The 19,025-nt window shown below is 38.7% G+C and overlaps 1 protein-coding gene across 2 annotated transcripts in view; it reads left to right on the top strand.

Annotated features, from left to right (window-relative positions):
• Nucleotides 1–19,025, top strand: part of usp24 (ubiquitin specific peptidase 24) — a 135,675-nt gene that overhangs the window by 101,202 nt on the left and 15,448 nt on the right. For both annotated transcript variants that reach the window (XM_055641602.1, XM_055641600.1), the window contains 10 exons: nucleotides 624–737; nucleotides 3,199–3,295; nucleotides 4,718–4,834; nucleotides 5,650–5,739; nucleotides 6,840–6,942; nucleotides 7,697–7,797; nucleotides 8,134–8,250; nucleotides 9,912–9,977; nucleotides 10,538–10,604; nucleotides 14,571–14,649. In XM_055641602.1, coding sequence (XP_055497577.1) covers nucleotides 624–737; nucleotides 3,199–3,295; nucleotides 4,718–4,834; nucleotides 5,650–5,739; nucleotides 6,840–6,942; nucleotides 7,697–7,797; nucleotides 8,134–8,250; nucleotides 9,912–9,977; nucleotides 10,538–10,604; nucleotides 14,571–14,649 — 951 coding nt within the window. The remainder of the gene's footprint in view (nucleotides 1–623; nucleotides 738–3,198; nucleotides 3,296–4,717; nucleotides 4,835–5,649; nucleotides 5,740–6,839; nucleotides 6,943–7,696; nucleotides 7,798–8,133; nucleotides 8,251–9,911; nucleotides 9,978–10,537; nucleotides 10,605–14,570; nucleotides 14,650–19,025) is intronic.

Below are 19,025 nucleotides of genomic sequence, written 5' to 3'. Positions count from 1 at the left end.
AAATAGTAGCCAACTAAAATGAATTATTAATGTTTTTTTTTAAATTTAAGTAGCAATCATTACAAATTTATCCTTCAAAGATTGCAACATCATCTGTAGAAAAATAAAATCATAATTGTCAAGTATTTGGTAATGTTTCAAAAATGTGTGTGTGTAATCATACATCAGTCATATTATGCCATCTTGGACTGTCAGATGAAGAGGCTGTGTTTCCACCAAGCTCCCTATTTCATATTAGACAGCCTTTGATGAAGGAATTTAAAACTGAAAAATGTTTCCATTAGTTAGAAAACTAAATGTCTGTTCCTAATATAAATTGTGTGAGCACTGCAGAGCTCTTAAAGATAGCAGAGTCGAGGAATATGGGGTACTGATTGTGGATGATCAGCCATGATCACATTGAATAGCGGTGCTGGATCGAAGGGCCAAATGGCCTGCTGCACCTTTTGCCTATTGTCTATAATGTGCCAACATTTGGATCTATGTGTGGCTCCTGTGGATTTTAAACACACCAGGATGCACCAGATGTAGCCTTTTGTATATGGAGCTGACTCTCAGCAAATATGTTGAAGATAATTGGTATAGTGAACTTTCAGTGTGGATTCTAATTTTTATTTTAACAGGGTGGACACAGGAGAATGGATAACTCTCATCGAGAGGTTGCTTACAAACAGTTGTGATGCCTGTCAGTGGCTAATTGAATTCTTGGTTGGGTCAGAGGGCCGAGAATTGATAAAGTGAGTCAAAAACAAAAGCTTGTAATCCAATAATTTTGCTAAACGTACATTACTTTTGATGCATTATAGAGGACCATGAAATTGTTATATTGAAACTGAAGTGGGTAAATGGATGGATGAAGTCTCAAAGTCCAAAACCAGAAAAAATGTTTTCCAGTCTTTGCCTTTCACCCTACTACCCTCTCCATCCAGCATATCATCCTTTGTCTTTTCAATCAGCTGCAACGGGGTCTCACCACTAGCCACATCTTCTCCTCTCCACCCCGTACTACCTTACACAGGGACCACTCATTGTGACTTCACGGACTGCTCCTTGTTCAACATTATCAGGGATCTAAAAGCTGAGGCAAAGGCTCACATGCACATTCATCTTCTGCATTCAGTGCTCCAAATGTGATCTCCATATCGGCAAGACCAAATGCAGCGTAGGTGATGGATTAGCAGAGCATCTGCGCTCCACCTGCATTGGCATCCTCAAACTCTCGGATGCATGCCATTTCAACCATTACTCCCATGTTAGAAATTCTAATTTAAAGCAGCTAATGTAACAAATATGCACTGGATTAGATGACCACTCTGGAAAGATAGCATAACACAATTATGATGTTGCATCAATGATTAATCCATCTCATTTTGTTTCTGTTTTTCTCTCCATTATTGCTGCCCAATATTTGTAGCATTTTCTAGTTTTATTTCACTGTTTCCAATTTCTGCAATATGTTAATACCACTTTAGTTGTCACTCGAGTTTTAAATCTTTATTGAACTGAGTGATGCAAGAACAGGTTCTTAAAACAGAGAGATAAAGGGAGAAATTATCAACACCTTTCTGCTTAAGATTTCCATATAATGATTATAAAAACTACTTGCATACAAATGCCTTTTATATTTAATGTAGTGGATACGGAAACAATTATACTGGGCGTAATTTGAGTCCTAGAATAAAGATTAAACATATTAATCTTGCTGGCATTCCTTCAAAGCCATAATTTAATCAAATGATTTTTAATATTTCTATTGATTGATATTTGAAGAACCACGAATAAATTTATTAGTTTAGGTGCAGTATCTTTGAGTTCTTCTGGATATATTACTCTAGTTAATATTTAAATAAATTGTGCACATTACTAACATCTAGAGGCAGTAAATACATCAAATGTAATTCAATTATATTTTAACTAAATAAAAAAATCTAGAAATTTGAATGGATAAAAATAAAATGCTGGAGGCATTCAGAGGTTAAGCAATATCTATGGAAGGTAAACTCTTCGCATAGTTGCTGCTGGGCCTGTTGAATATTCCTAGTATTTTATACCATATTTTAAGATGGAGAATATGTTTGTTTTTTGAAAGTAAGAAATCAACTGCATTCAAAGGTCAGATTTGCAGTTAAATGCCTGAGTATTCTTTGAGATTTTGTGTGTAAATATGTAGCAGGTGACATGTAGAGTCTTATTACTGAAGGTGGTTCTTGAATGAGTTCAAGTTTATGATTGGCTAATTTTGTATGGTAACCATGAGCTAACATCAGCCCATCTCTGTTCAAGGACATTTAGACTAATCTTTCATAAAGGGGTGGGGACAGGATGTGTATGTATTGCAAACTAGCTGAGGCATGTTATTAAATCAAACACTTGAAAGAAAACAAATCCTAGCTCCTTTGATCCTAACCTTTGATCCTAACCAAATCCTAGCTCCTTTGACCTTAGTTTTTCTGGGCATTATGGCACATTGCTGCATTTCTTTTCATTTTACTGTACATAAAAATCAGTTTTTCACAAATTATGGTGAAAATATTAATCCTGTTAGTCTCAGGAGCTTGGGGTATATTTGATTAAATAGGTCAAGATTTATAATTACTAAAGCTTCAGTAATACTTTTATTGATTTACTTCCATCATCCAGACGTCCAAAGTATTTATGAAATGCATTTACATCTTTGAGAATCTTTTTAATTTCTGACTTTATATTATATAAGTCCATCTGAAGATTTATTCAAAAGGAAAGGCAATTTGACAGAGAAGGAAAAGGCAGGGGTATTGAAGCGGGTCAAATAAGAGGTTAAATATAATCTCCTGCTAATATCTGCAGTTTTTCAAAACATTGCAAGTCCTGCTGTCTGCTATGCCATGGCATAAACTTGCAATGCATTTATGGTATCATCGTCCTTTTTCCTTCATTTAATTTCCCCAATCTATTTCTAAGCTTCTAATAATGCATGTTAATTTATTGTAGCCCTTTTCAAAGGGAAACTTTCCTTCACCCCTCTCCTCTCCATCCAGCTCTATCACCATCACTCATTCCATTTGCTTCATTTCTCCATCTCTCTCCTTTCCTCTCAATCCTACTGATTCCTACATCTTTGCTTGTGTAGTTATAGAGTTAGGATAGTAAGTGAAAATGTGAAACAACAATAATGTGGTCCACTTTGCTTTTCTCTGCATGTGCACCCATGCCTACAAGGATTTTCCTTCTGGAGTGCACTGTTCGTGAGGTCCGTGTAACTGTTGCTACCATTCTAGAGAAAGCCCTCGAGAGTGCTCTGCTTTATCAGGAAAAGGTTAGTAAATGGCGTGTATAGAAAGCTAAGTGGTAAATGATTACATTGTCTTAAAGGTCATCACGGGTGTTCCCAAATTGGTTCAGTGTTGGTATAATATTTGTTCAATTGTCCTGAACGACGATTACAGACTACTTGATTAAAAGTTTTGGCAAAGAGTTGACTGCTTATTAAAACGTTAAATGATTGAAAATAATGAGTACATGTATTTTTGTACCTTGCATGTTTCATCTCGCTGGTTTTATTTTTTTCCAACCAAAGCAAAAAAGTCAAGTTTGTTATAGTTTGATTTTCTTTTTGTGACATTGAATAATAACAAAATTACCCAATTTTAAAGCTAGCATTGTTATTCCAAGAGCAATATTGCTGGCCCTAAACACCACCAACAGTTATAGAATATTTACCTTCAATGTGGGTAGCAACAAAACCTGCTGTATAAGTAATGTCATATTGAAGAGAGTAGTTTTAGCAGATTCATAATTTACTGTATTTAATAGTAGCACTGCTAGCTCGCCTATAAAGCTTTTATATTTCACCGAGATCTTGGCCAACATTTCCTTGCCACCCTTCAAAATGTTGACTCGGAGAGTACAAGTGTGTAGGTGAAGATAGGGGGAGGAATGAATCACAGGAGAGTGGCTGATTTTGGATTGGTGCCAGGCATACTTACAGCCATGCAGCCAAGTGAGCAGGTTATAAGTTATAGGAGTAGAATTAGGCCATTCGTTCCATCAAGTCTACTCCTCCATTCAATCATAGCTGATCTATCTCCCCCTCCAAACCCCATTCTCCTGCCTTCTCCCCATAACCTCTGACACCTGTACAAATCAAAACATCTATTTATCTCTGCCTTAAAAATATTCACTGCCTTGGCCTCTACAGCCTTCTGTGGCAAAGAAGTTTACAGATTCATCACCCTCTGATTGAAGAAATCTCTCATCTCCTTCCTAAAAGAACGTCCTTTAATTCTGAGGCTATGACCTCTAGTCCTAGACTCTCCCACTAGTGGAAACATCCTCTCCACATCCAAGTCTTTCACTATTCTGTATGTTTCAATGAGGGGTCCCCCCCCTCTGAGTGTAGCAGTGGTCATGTAATTTGCAAAGATTTTAATCTGCATTTCAATACCTGTGTACTTTGCATCCACTTTATTCCCTGCGAATGGATGCAACTAATTAATTTGTGTCCCTTTGCATACCAAGTAACTTGCGCGATCCATACCAAATGCCTTGCTAATCAGAACAGGACCATCATATCAAATAAGCGTGACAGCTCTCTACTATATAGCTGAAAGGGTAAAGAAATAGCATGGAGCATTATGGATTAACATTCTGGTCCATTATTTCTACCTATGTTTAATGATTTTGTATGTAATTTAATTAATATGTTTTGAAATTATCTAAAGAAAATGTCTTTCTTCAGCTGAAAGGATTGGACCAGTTGCTGGAAGTACTGCTTGGCTTACTTGATAAGGATGTAGCTGAAAATTGCAAAAACTGCTCCCAGTACTTCAACCTCTTCAACAACTTTGTACAAAAGGTAAAGTATGTTCTTCATCTATTTTGTGCTGTCAGAAGAAACTAGGTGAATGACTCGCAATATAATCCCTCCCATTACTTTCAAGCCAGGGGAACCTCCTTGATTCAATAAGGGATACAGAAGCTGTGTCCTTGCTTTCATCATCAATCTCTGAATATGGTCATAGAGTGATGCCGTGTGGAAGCAGGCCCTTCGGCCCAACTTTCCCACACCGGCCAACATGTCCCAGCTACACTAGTCCAACCTGCCTGCGCGTGGTCCATATCCCTCCGAACCTGTCCTGTCCATGTAACTGTTTCTTATATGTTGGGATAGTTCCAGCCTCAACTACCTCATCTGGCAGCTTGTTCCATACACCCACCACCCTTTGTGTGAAAAGGTACCCCTCAGATTCTTATTAAATCTTTTCCCCTTCACCTTAAACCTATGTCCTCTGGTCCTCGATTCCCCTACTCTAGGCTAGAGACTCTGTACATCTACCTGACCTATTCCTCTCATGATTGTATACACCTTTATAAGATCATAGTCATGGTCATAGAATTATTTTGTTCCAAGTCAAGTCATCATCATGCAATTTGTGTCGGATAGGTGTGCGAGCAACATAAGTGAAGAAAAGGCAATATAATCTACACAATTAAGATTTTCTGCTTGCTCTTTTGGAACAACGTAGTTTGCCTCTGATCAGTTGTGCCTTGCTAGTTGTCATAGTGAACCTTTCAACCCCTGGCCAAGATATATTTTTCAACATTATAACATTTTAGGCCAACTGGAGTATTTATGGTATTTTGCTAAGTTCAATTTCCTTCTGCCCTCAGGGTTTCAAGGCCTGCCAGCTGTTATTCAAACACTCTGCATTCAAGCGTATGCTTTGTTTTCTCCTGGGTCCATCAAGGCAGAACAATCAAGTAAGTGTAGTGCTCCATTAGAATATTGTTTAAGTTGAGGCCTCATTAATGAATTCTGTAGATATCTAAATGGTTATTCTTGTGTTTGCTGTTTACTTTTTTGGACATAGAAACATAGAAATTAGGTGCAGGAGTAGGCCATTCGGCCCTTCGAGCCTGCACCGCCATTCAATATGATCATGGCTGATCATCCAACTCAGTATCCCGTACCTGCCTTCTCTCCATACCCTCTGATTCCCTTAGCCACAAGGGCCACATCTAACTCCCTCTTAAATATAGCCAATGAACTGGCCTCGACTACCCTCTGCGGCAGAGAGTTCCAGAGATTCACCATTCTCTGTGTGAAAAAAGTTCTTCTCATCTCGGTTTTAAAGGATTTCCCCCTTATCCTTAAGCTGTGACCCCTTGTCCTGGACTTCCCCAACATCGGGAGCAATCTTCCTGCATCTAGCCTGTCCAACCCCTTAAGAATTTTGTAAGTTTCTATAAGATCCCCTCTCAATCTCCTAAATTCTAGAGAGTATAAACCAAGTCTATCCAGTCTTTCTTCATAAGACAGTCCTGACATCCCAGGAATCAGTCTGGTGAACCTTCTCTGCACTCCCTCTATGGCAATAATGTCCTTCCTCAGATTTGGAGACCAAAACTGTACGCAATACTCCAGGTGTGGTCTCACCAAGACCCTGTACAACTGCAGTAGAACCTCCCTGCTCCTATACTCAAATCCTTTTGCTATGAAAGCTAACATACCATTCACTTTCTTCACTGCCTGCTGCACCTGCATGCCTACTTTCAATGACTGGTGTACCATGACACCCAGGTCTTGCTGCATCTGATCAGATGCCTCTTTTCACTGCTTTCCATTCTCCAAAGATGGAAGCAATGTAACTAAATTATTGATGATTTGCAAAATCTATAAATTAGTGACATTGTTCCCCTTTTAAATTAAATGTTGCCATCTTTAACCCCTGAGGAAGAAAAATCAGAGACCACTCGTTACTATTTTAGATAAGAAAAATTGTTCTCTTAGGTTTATGAAAACAAAAGCCTAAGTAAAGCCTTTAGAGTCCCAAGTTACAATTGCCTTTATTTTCTATTAGAATCGGCGTTGGAGTTCTGCACAGGCCCGTGAATTCTGGTATCTTCATATCACTTTGGCATCACTAGTCCTACATACCGACATTTCATCTCTACTCACTATTGGTAAGTTAAGTTTCTTTTTAGAATTGACTTATCTTCGATTAAAATACTCCCAAACAAATTGAGATCCATTATTCAAAGATTCTATGGGCACATGTACATTTTAATTTACTGTTGCTCCAAAATAAGAAATCATCAAACATTAGAGTTATGAATCATGGCATGGAGTTGAAAGCATGATGGAGATAAAGCATTGGAGACCAAACAAAGACAATTAATTGTTTAGCAAATTGATAGAACTGATCAGTGGATGCTATCTCAGGATATGGTGAATGGAAACATCATGATTGGCTATTGCAGTGTTGGCGATTGTGCAGTTTCACAGGGTGGATGCAAAATGCAAGATGAATTTTGATTTATACTTTTCACACTTTTTATTTAGCACCCATGTCAATCCATCAGCAAGGAAAGAATCTAAGCAACCATTTTGCTTTCTTATGCTAGGCTGCACATGTTTGAAACAGCCAGAATAGATTGTCATTAACCTCTTTATTCCCTATTAATAGCTCTTGATTCTGCTCAAAAGCTAGTAGCATCAAGAATAAAACGTGTAAATTCAGATCCTTGCTTTTCCAAGTTAAATATCAACTACTTCAAATGTGGACTGCTCAAATTCGAATGCATTTTTAAATTGCTGAATACAAACAATCACTTCATATTAGTTGGATATTTGTATTTGGGAACAAAGGAATGAATGTGGCAAATAGTGGTAGAAGAATATAAGTTATATATTAAATGTTTTTTTTTTAAATTCAAGATCCTGGGCAGTATAAATGGCATTCACCAACTCCACAAGTACCTTTGCATCAAGATGTAGAAACTCTCTTCAGACCTGAAGGACAAGCTTACCTGCTTGAGGTAATTTTTTTGTTGTAATTGTTTGGAGTTTTTATGTATTATCGTGTAAGTAATATTAAAAATGATAGTGGTGCTTCATCTTTCAAATAATACAGGGGAATTAGTTTGGGATGTTTAAGATCAAATTAGTTAAATGAGCTGTGACACCTTCCATGTTGAATACCTATTTGCAAGTTGACAGTTTCTATGCGCAAATGCAGAAGGCTATTTCTTCCTTTTTATATACGAATCTCTGCAAAACGGAAAAGAAGAAAGTTAAAATTTATGGTGCAGGGATTATGAAAACGTGTGTTCCCGTCTGTGGTAAATTCATGAGTTCTACTTTTATCATTTCAGGTTATGTATGCTATGCGAGAGCTGACTGGATCTTTGTCTGTGCTTTCGGAGATGGTGACTTACTGCTGCTTCTGCAATGAACATTTCTCATTGGTGCAGGTGTTACAGACCATTAAGGTAAATGGGTACTTGTTGATTTAATGTTTTAATTTTTTCACTTCCTAATCTTAGACGCAATGAACACATTTGAATCTTTCTGCCCCTGCTCTACTTGCAGAACAGTAACTGAAAATAAGGAATTAATCGAGTTCTTTAACCTAATCCACATGGTGACAAGTTGGTTCACATTCTGACTCGTCTTGCATTTTCAACTGTGTTGTAATTATGGTAAATTGTTACCAAACTTGATCTTGTGGATTTCCTGTCTGGCTATGTATATTTGGAGCCAAAGAGCAGACAAATACTATTTAGTTCCTAGAATATGTTTTGCCATTCAATGCACGTAATGGAACATGGCAATATTACTGGAGATCTATTTCTAAGAAGAAGTGTTTGATCATCATTCCATCGTTAAGGGGAAATTGAATAAGTATTTGAAGTGGAAGAAAATCAAAATAGAAGAGCAAGGCAAAACCCTCAGCATTGCTCTAAAGTTTCAGTCTGGATTTGCCCCTTTCAACTCAAAATTGGGCAAGGGTATAAAAGCTGGGTCAACTCATCAAATAATTTCTGCTTATTCGTTTACAGTTTTACTTGTTGATTCTTAAGTATCAGTCCAGTTTAGAGGCACAACATAGAATCGGGCCCATCAGCAAACTGCCGACCATCGATTACCTGTTCACACTAGTTTTAGTAATCCCACTTTCTCATCTACGGCCTTTGCATTAGTCGCAATTTACAGTGGCCAATTGACTTCAAACCGCACATCTTTTAGATGTGGGATGAAACTGGAGCACCCAGAGAAAACCCACACACTCACAGGAAGAACATGCAAACTCCACATGGTCAATTTCAATACTTTGTAAACTTTCTTAAAGACAATTGACTTTTATTCTATCAGTGTACAAAAAGGTTCATCTTTGGAGATTAAAGTACGAAGTTCTCACTGAAGCTATTTGTAACCTGCAGATTAAAATTTTAAACAGCAAAATGTGCATTCAGGCCTTGTTACCCACAAGAGTAGAAACTCACCTTATTTTAAAACAAAACATGTATGCCACCAAGGTCCCTCTTTTGTACCTATTTCATGCATTTTAAAAACATGTTATTTTCCTTCAGATAATTAAATGTTTTCATGTTTGCTAACATACGTACAGTTTTGCAAACAAAGACTCTGCTCTATCAGGACAGACATCCAGTAAAGAACCACTGGGCACCAGTGGTCTGGAAACTGATTACAACATTAATGATTTAGGCAACGATTGATCCTTCTGTGTACATGTATATAGATACACAAAAACAAATTTGTTTGTCCTGTAGCCACATGTATATAGATCTGGGAATAACAAATCAATGGACAATGACTACATAATTTAATTTAATACTCATCTAGGATTAGTTTCATTAAGCTACATAAATGAAGTTTATATCAAATCAGTAGGTGAGGCTGGGACTATTCTAACATTTAAGTACACGTTTGGAGTGATATGGACCAAGTGTGGGCAGGTGGGACTAGTGTAGCTGGGATGTGCTGGCTGGTGTGGGCAAGTTAGGCTGAAGGGCCTGTTTCCCCACTGTATCACTATGACTCTAAATAAGTTTAGTAGATGCTTGCGAAAAGAACATCTTATCTCCACAAAATGTAATTCTGAAGATAATGTATGCTTTGCATTGTGCAGATCCAATTGGAGACAGCTCCACCACATGAACTGAAGAATATCTTCCAGTTACTGCATGAAATCCTGGTAAGTAAGGGAATTATCAGTGCCTGTCATAGCCTTTTTTGTTAGAAAATGCGTATGTAATAGTGGGCATGACTATGCAGTCCTGAGCAGGAGCGCAGACCCCAAATGATCAAAGTTATTGTTGGAGTTTATACAGTGCCCTCCATAATGTTTGGGACAAAGACCCATCATTTATTTATTTGCCTCTGTACTGCACAATTTGAGATTTGTAATAGAAAAAAATCACATGTGGTTAAAGTGCACATTGTCAGATTTTCTTAAAGGCCATTTTTGTACATTTTGGTTTGTAGAAAGTAGAAATTACAGCTGTGGTTATACATTGTGCCCCCCCCCCCCCCCCCCCCCCCCCCCCCCATTTCAGGGTGGCCTTTCTGGTTTATAAACTTGGTTTTTGGTGGTGTTTCAGGTTTAACATGAAAGGTGATAACTAACAAACAAACAGGACTAACTTGGAGTCTTTGCAAAACTAAATGACAACACATCAGCAGCCTGCTCACAATAGAACAAAGAATCATTCTGTAGAAGGCTAGTAACATTTTTTCTTTCATCCTGTTATCCAGGTCATTGAAGATCCATTGCAATCTCGCCGTCTGAAGTTTGCTTTTGAGTCGGAGAAAGGACTTTTAGGTACATCTTTGTTAATTAACCCACTCCACCCGATCCTCCAATCTACCCTGTTGAACAACTTGTACTTATAATATGCACTTTCTCTATCGTTGTAACAACATATCCTGCACTTTGTTTCATTTCTTTTTTTTTTTTTTTTTTTTTTTTGCACTACCTGTTCGACTTGTGTATGGTTCAATTGTATTCATGTATGATAGGATTCTAGTTCCTTGTCACTCACCCTGGGTAGCACGCAAATCAAGTTCCACTCTGTGTTACAGTACACTTGACATTAATATGCCAATACCTACAAACCTAGCTCCCTCCACTCTATTTGATTTTCCACTAAAGGCAGTTACCTGCAGTGAGGTTCAATCATGCAGCAATAGCGACTCTTTAGTGCCTTCCTCAGTTCACTTTTTCTGTTCATCTTTACATTAACAATAGTAACTTGCATCTATGCATCAAATGGAAATAATGTAAAATGTGTCACTGGGGAATTGATTTATTGGTGGTGGTTTCTGGAGGAGTGTGCAAAAGCTTAGTCAGAGGTGGCGTTTATGGGAAAGAAGCGGATGGAAAGTAATAATATGTAGGGAGACATTTCAAAGCTGATAATGGAACCAGTGAAAGAAGAGATGCACTAAACCATACACTGAGAAATTATATTTCAAAGAATGGGGTTTGTAATATAGATGATACCATCAAGTGATATAAACTAAGGATGAACATTTTTAATTGAAGCTTTATTGTGGGTAAACCAATGAAATGAGGATATGGAATTATGCATTTATAACAAAGTTTATGGTAAGAAAAGGATTGGGTGCATGCTATCAGATTTTAGGCAAGGTAACAAAAACATGGATGAGTGTTTCGCAGCCGATGAGTATGGGCAGTATGAGGGGCATTTTTGGAGGTAAAAGACACTGTAGATCAACAATTTAATCCAAATTGCATTGGTTACAAACTGTAAACAAATTGACTCCACCTGAGATTGTGACTGAGGAGTAAATAACACGGTTTCATTTGGAGGTAGTATGTTCCCATCTTCTCTTTGTGTAGGAAGGAACTGCAGATGCTGATTTAAACCAAAGATAGACACAAAATGCTGGAGTAACTCAGCAGGACAGGCAGCATCTCTAGAGAGAAGGAATGGGTAACATTTTGGGTCGATACCCGCCTCTGAAGGGTTACCCATTCCTTCTCTCCCGATATTCCGCCTGTCCCGTTGAGTTACTCCGGCATTTTGTGCCCAACTTCTCTTTGTTTAACTGGAGGAAAATATTGTAGCTTTTCTAAGACTGGGTATTAGACGAACAGTTTGGCATGGAGCCAATGGACACTTTTTTAAATTTATTTATTTTATTTTATGTTTTTGAGTCATACAGCACAAAAACAGGCCCTTCAGCCCAACTCCTACAAGCTGCCCAAAATACTCCCTTCTAAGCTCGTCCAATTTCTCATCATTTGACCTATAGCCCCCCAAATCCTTCATATCCATATACCTGGCCAAATATATTTTAAATATTAATATACCCACCTTAACTGTTTCCTCTGGCTTCAGCTTATTCCTCCGTGTAAAAGAGTTGCCCTTCAGGTTCCTATCAAAGCTTTCTTTTCTCACCTCTGGTTCTTGATTCCTCTACCCTGGGGAAAAATACTCTTTGTATTCACCCTATCTATTCCCCTCATGATTTTATACACTTCTATAAGAGCACTCCTCAGCCTCCTAAGCTCCAAGGAACTAAGTCCTCGCCTGCCCAACCTCTCCCAAAATGTTCTGCCCTTGAGTCTTGGCAACATGCTCATAAACCTTTTCTGCACCTTTTCAAGCTTAACATCTTTTTTATAGTAGGATGAACAAAAATGAACAAATCCTTCAAGTGCAACCTCAACAATGTCTTGTTACATAACATTCTGCCATCTGTACTTAATTTATGACAGATGGAGGCCAATGCCAAAAGTCACTTTCCCCCCCCCCCCCCCCCCCCACCACCTGCAATGAGACTTTGTACTTGTTCTCTTCGATCCCTCTGCTCAACAAAATTCCCCAGGTCCCTACTGTTTACCATAAAGATCCTGCCCTGAAGGTTTGACTTCCAAAAATGCAACATTTCACACTTACGTGAATGAAATTCCAGTAGCCATTCCTCGGCCCGCTTTCCCAGCTGAACCCCAAAATCCTGCTGTAATTATTGATAACCGTCTTCACTATCTTGATACCACCTATTTTCATATCTTCTACAAAGTTACTAATTGTGCTTTGTACATTCCAATCCAATTAGTCGACTAAGATGACAAACAGCAATGGACCCAGCACCAATCCGTGAGGCACACTGCTTGTTGCAGGCCACCAGTCCAATAAACAACTTTCCACCTTCACTATCTGTTTCCTTTCTCATCCATATCAATGAATTGGATGATAATATAAAAGGCATGATTAGTAAGTTTGTAGATGACTCTAAAATAAATAGTATCTCAGTCAGTGAAGATAGGTATCAATAATTACTACCATGGAGCCAATTCTGTATCGAGTTAGCTCGCTCTCCCTGGATTCCATGCGATTTAACCTTCCAATGAAGCTGAAGTCCATATAGACTATGTATTTAGCCATATCCTTGTTAACCACCTTGGTCTGTTTCACCTCTACCCCATTGAAGACATTGGATTTAGTTTATGGAACTAATGCACTACAATGCTGACAACTATATTCTGCTCTCTGTATCTTTCCCTTTTTATATTGCATTGTATATCTATTGTACGAGTTTGACTTGATTTTATTTATGTATGATATAATTGATCTGTTTGAATAGCATGCAAAACAAAGCTTTTCACTGCCCTTCAGTACACATGTAGGTAATAAACCTAAACATTTAAAAAAGTATCCCACTTTCCGGATTGTCCTTTGCCCACATACAACCTCCCACAATTAAGTTTTGCAAGTTCCTGTCTAACACTGTCAAAGTTATCTGACAAAATGGAAGGAGCACATTGTGAAAGGACTGAAGAAAAAAGTTATTCCTGGAAGTATTATGGCTATGTTTGAATAGTTACGTCTGAAAGCGAGCAAGGACACTTCTGCTAATCTGCAGCTGCAGAGGAATATTGGAGGAGCACATTGGGCATGGGTTCATACTGGAGAGCCCAGTATCTGGGTCCAATTAAGCTGGAGCACTGCAACTGTCTAACAGAGCAGTGTGTTCTATGAGCAACGACAAGGCCTTGGATAGCAAATTATGTGGCCCAAGCCCCAGGATGCCTGAAGGGTTTTTGCCAACCGATAAACAGAGACATATATATTAGTGATTGAAGTAGATTTAAATAAAATTAAAGATTTATCTAAACCACATTTAACTGATAAAAGAAAAACAAACCACTTAACCCTCTTCCATCTAGGCGGCTAACCTTCAACTGAACGGGGTTGGATTAGATACTTTGTTTATGCCTGCCATAAAGCTGAAGAGTCAAATACGTAATTGATCAGACTCTGCGGTTCAACCACACAAGCCCCACTGGATTTGGTGCCGAATCCTTTGGTAGACTGGAAGGTTTGATGCGCAGCCAGTGCTGACCCACATTTTGATGTTTCCTGGTTCTGTATAGAACTGCTGCGTCAAGTGCATCGTCTGGGACATTGCAGTCAGAAGCTAGAGAGAAATGGAAAAAATATTGTGCACCCCAATCACCGTCACAGATGATATTGTTTGCACCTTCAGTTAGTATAACGTGTATAGAGTAGATAATGTGGAACACTTTTCAGCTGAGTTGTTTGCTAGTTGCGTGTATGAATTTTAGTTTATTCAGCAGCCCTCTTCTCCCACCACTATTACCAATTATGTTCATGTATTTACGTATATGACCCCTGTTGTGCACACAGCTTAGTGTCTAGTTTAACCGCATCGGAAAATCTTTCTCATAATCTTGCTGTCCCTAGTAGCATGCCTTGCCACTGATTTTGTTGAATCATTATTCTCTCTCCCTCCACAGCCCTGATGCACCAGAGTAACAATGTTGACAGTAGCCGCTGTTATCAGTGTATCAAATTCTTGGTACTATTAGCTCAAAAGTAAGTATTTGAACTTATATTTGATTTATATATACAAACATGGATTTTGCTTGTTTCTTAGGAAGAGTTAGGAGTTATAAAATGAAAACCTGTACAAGGCAGTTCACATTTGTCAATTTTAACTTTTTTAAGAACTTGAGTGGTGTTCAGATGCTTAGCCATACTCGATGAAGATGCATAAATGTAAGAAGGGCGATAGAGTTTAGGATTTGCAGTCATGTGCAATATAATAGGAAGTGAATCACTTGCTATTGTGGGAGTGCAGTGTAGGTTTACAAGGTTAATTTCCGGGATGGTGGCACTGTCATATACTGAGAGAATGGAGCGGCTGGACTTGTATACTCTGGAATTTAGAAGGATGAGAGGCGATCTTATTGAAACATATAAGATTATTAAGGGTTTGGATATGCTAGAGATAGGAAACATGTTCCCGATGTTGGGGGTGTCCAGAACCAGGGGCCACAGTTTAAGAATAAGGGGTAAGCCATTTAGAACGGAGATGAGGAAACACCTTTTCTCACAGAGAGTGGTGAGTCTGTGGAATTCTCTGCCTCAGAGGGCGGTGGAGGCAGGTTCTCTGGATGCTTTCAAGAGAGAGCTAGATATGGCTCTTAAAGGTAGCAGAGTCGGGGGATATGGGGAGAAGGCAGGAACGGGGTGCTGGTTGTGGATGATCAGCCATGATCACATTGAATGACGGTGCTGGCTCGAAGGGCTGAATGGCCTACTCTGCACCTATTGTCTATCTCTAGCAATTCGCTGTTCAAGTCTCCTTAATATTCTAACAAACGTTTAATTCAAAGGAATCTTTGCGCATGCAACAGTCTATGGTATAACATTCAAATGTAAGAATCTTTCAAATGTCTCTTAATAGCTGACCGGACTTCTAAGTGCAACAGGAAAGGAGATTGTTATTGTATTTTGCCAGTGTTATCTTACTGTTTCTAAAAGTTACTGACGCCTGGAATGTGTTTCTGTTTGTTGATTGAATTTTAGTGACAGATGAAAAATTAAAAAGCTTTCCCTCGTGTCAAGTTCTCAATTGAGAGCTGAGGAACTGTCTTAGACTTGAAACATCAACTTTGTTTCTCTTCCTGCAGATGTGGACTGACTTGCTGAGTATTTCCAGCATTTTTTTTTTTGAGATTTCCAGCATTGCAGTTTGTTTGAGTTCCAACTTCTAAAATGTTGTGCTTCACCAGGAAAGAGCCCTGGTTTTCAAGGGAAATTGGACATCTTGTTCGGAAAAAGAGGGAGATCTACAATAATTATAGGCAGCATGAAGTAAATGAGGTGCTTGAGGAGTATAAGGAGTGTAAAAAGAATCTTAAGAAAGAAATTAGAAAAACTAAAAGAAGATATGAGGTTGCTTTGGCAAGTAAGGTGAAAGTAAATCCAAAGGGTTTCTACAGCTATATTAATAGCAAAAGGATAACGAGGGATAAAATTGGTCCATTGGAGAGACAGAGTGGACAGCTATCTGCAGAGCCAAAAGAGATGGGGGAGATATTGAACAATTTCTTTTCTTCGGTATTCAACAAGGAGAAGGATATTGAATTATGTGAGGTAAGGGAAACTAGTAGAGTAGCTATGGATACTATGAGTTTCAAAGTAAAAGAAGTACTGACACTTTTGAAAAATATAAAAGTGGATATGTCTCCAGGTCCTGACAGGATATTCCCTAGGACATTGAGGGAAGTTAGTGTAGAAATAGCCGGGGCTATGACAGAAATATTTCAAATGTCATTAGAAACGAGAATAGTCCCCGAGGATTGGCGTACTGCGCATGTTGTTCCATTGTTTAAAAAGGGTTCTAGGAGTAAACCTAGCAATTATAGACCTGTTAGTTTGACTTCAGTGGTGGGCAAATTAATGGAAAAGATACTTAGAGATAATATATATATAAGCATATGGATAAACAGGGTCTGATTAGGAACAATCAACATGGATTTGTGCCTGGAAGGTCATGTTTGACTAATCTTCTTGAATTTTTTGAAGAGGTTACTAGGGAAATTGACGAGGGTAAAGCAGTGGATGTTGTCTATATGGACTTTAGTAAAGCCTTTGACAAGGTTCCTCATGGAAGGTTGGTTAAGAAGGTTCAACTGTTGGGTATAAATGCAGGAGTAGCAAGATGGATTCAACAGTGGCTGAATGGGAGACGCCAGAGGGTAATGGTGGATGGCTGTTTGTCGGGTTGGAGGCAGGTGACTACTGGGGTGCCTCGGGGATCTGTGTTGGGTCCTTTGTTGTTTGTCATGTACATCAATGATCTGGATGAAGGTGTGGTAAATTGGATTAGTAAGTATGCAGATGATACCAAGATAGGGGGTGTTGTGGATAATGAAGAGGATTTCCAAAGTCTACAGAGTGATTTAGGCCATTTGGAAGAATGGGCTGAAAGATGGCAGATGGAGTTTAATGCTGATAAATGTGAGGTGCTACACCTTGGCAGGACAAATCAAAATAGGACGTACATGGTAAATGGTAGGGAATTCAAGAATACAGTTGAACAGAGGGATCTGGGAATAACCGTGCATAGTTCCTTGAAGGTGGAATCTCATATAGATAGGGTGGTAAATAAAGCTTTTGGTATGCTAGCCTTTATAAATCAGAGCATTGAGTATAGAAGCTGGGATGTAATGATAAAATTGTACAAGGCATTGGTGAGACCAAATCTGGAGTATGGTGTACAATTTAGGTCGCCCAATTATAGGAAGGATGTCAACAAAATAGAGAGAGTGCAGAGGAGATTTACTAAAATGTTGCCTGGGTTTCAACAACTAAGTTACAGAGATAGGTTGAATAAGTTAGGTCTTTATTCTCTGGAGCACAGAAGGTTAAGGGGGGACCTGATAGAGGTCTTTAAAATGATGAGAGGGATAGACAGAGTTGATGTGGACAAGCTTTTCCCTTTGAGAATAGGGAAGATTCAAACAAGAGGACATGACTTCAGAATTAAGGGACAGAAGTTTAGGGTAACATGAGGGGGAACTTCCTTACTCAGAGAGTGGTAGCGGTGTGGAATGAGCTTCCAGTGGAAGTGGTGGAGGCAGGTTCGATGGTATCATTTAAAAATAAATTGGATAGGCATATGGATGAGAAGGGAATGGAGGGTTATGGTATGAGTGCAGGCAGGTGGGACTAAGGAAAAATAATTGTTCGGCACGGACTTGTACGGCCGAGATGGCCTGTTTCCGTGCTGTAATTGTTATATGTTATCTGAATGATTGCTGGTTGAATGTATAACTTTTCAAACAAAAACTGGACAATCTGTGTCCAAGACAGAATTGCAAAGTGCACAATCAGGTCCTTAAGTGGGCTTGATTATTTATGTCCATTTATATCCTTTTTAGGAGCTATTGCATATTTATGAAATTGAAAATACACTTTGGCATTACTTCCATTTTGCTGAAGGCTAGTATGTCACATGCATCTTCAGGTCTGATGTCTGATTTGCATCCAAAAGAAAACTGAGAAGTTTGACATCAAGTGGATTGACCTGGGAACAATTCAGAAACAAATACAAAATGCTGTGATTGCTGGAAATCGGAAATAAAATAAAATATAGTGGAAACTTTTATCAGATGCTAATGTCCAAAAAACGTCCAGATAGCATCTAATGAAAAACAAGATTAACATGAATCTTTCTCTTGCCACAGATCTTGTCTGAGCTACTTAATGTGCTCATTATTTTCAGTTTTTATATTTGGAGTACAGAAACTTGGCTTCTTTCATTGGCTCCCTCCCAGGAACTTGGATCTGGTACATTTCTGTTGACTTAAATCACTAAGTGAAAGCATTTATTCAAATAAGGCAGATCCAATCTGGGGAAATAACAGTGTATTTGCTTACCAGGCTGGAATGCCTCAAGGTGTTTTACATGCATTTTCAAATATAACTACATCAAAATCAACAAGGTGACATTAGGGCTGTTGGCCAAATGCTTTGCTTTTAATGGAGAACCGTAAAAGACCATGGGGATGAGCATTCACCCTATCTATTTCCCGCCCCCCCCCCCCCCCCCCCCCCCGATGACGTGAAATTTAGAGAGGTACCTGCTGGTCATGGGCCTTTCTTAGTGGGAGAGTTTGGAAAGACCTGTTGGAAAACCCCAAGCTAGTAACTGCAGTGCATTCTTTTAGATGATACTCAGTGCTGCCATGATGCTCTGGTGATGGAGGGTTTGAATTTTTAGGATGATATGCCAATTAAATAGCTGCTTTTGTTCTGAATGACAAGCTTCTGGAGTGTTGTTGGAGCCACACTCATCAAACAAGTTAAGAGTATTCCATCAAACTTCAAATCTGTAGATGGTTGAAAGAGGGACACAATGAACTGCGGACACTGAAATCTTCTGTAAAACACGCAATGTG

Source organism: Leucoraja erinacea, chromosome 10 (genome assembly GCF_028641065.1).
Source record: "Leucoraja erinacea ecotype New England chromosome 10, Leri_hhj_1, whole genome shotgun sequence".
Lineage (NCBI taxonomy): Eukaryota > Metazoa > Chordata > Chondrichthyes > Rajiformes > Rajidae > Leucoraja > Leucoraja erinaceus.
This window is presented reverse-complemented; position numbering and strand designations above follow the sequence as displayed.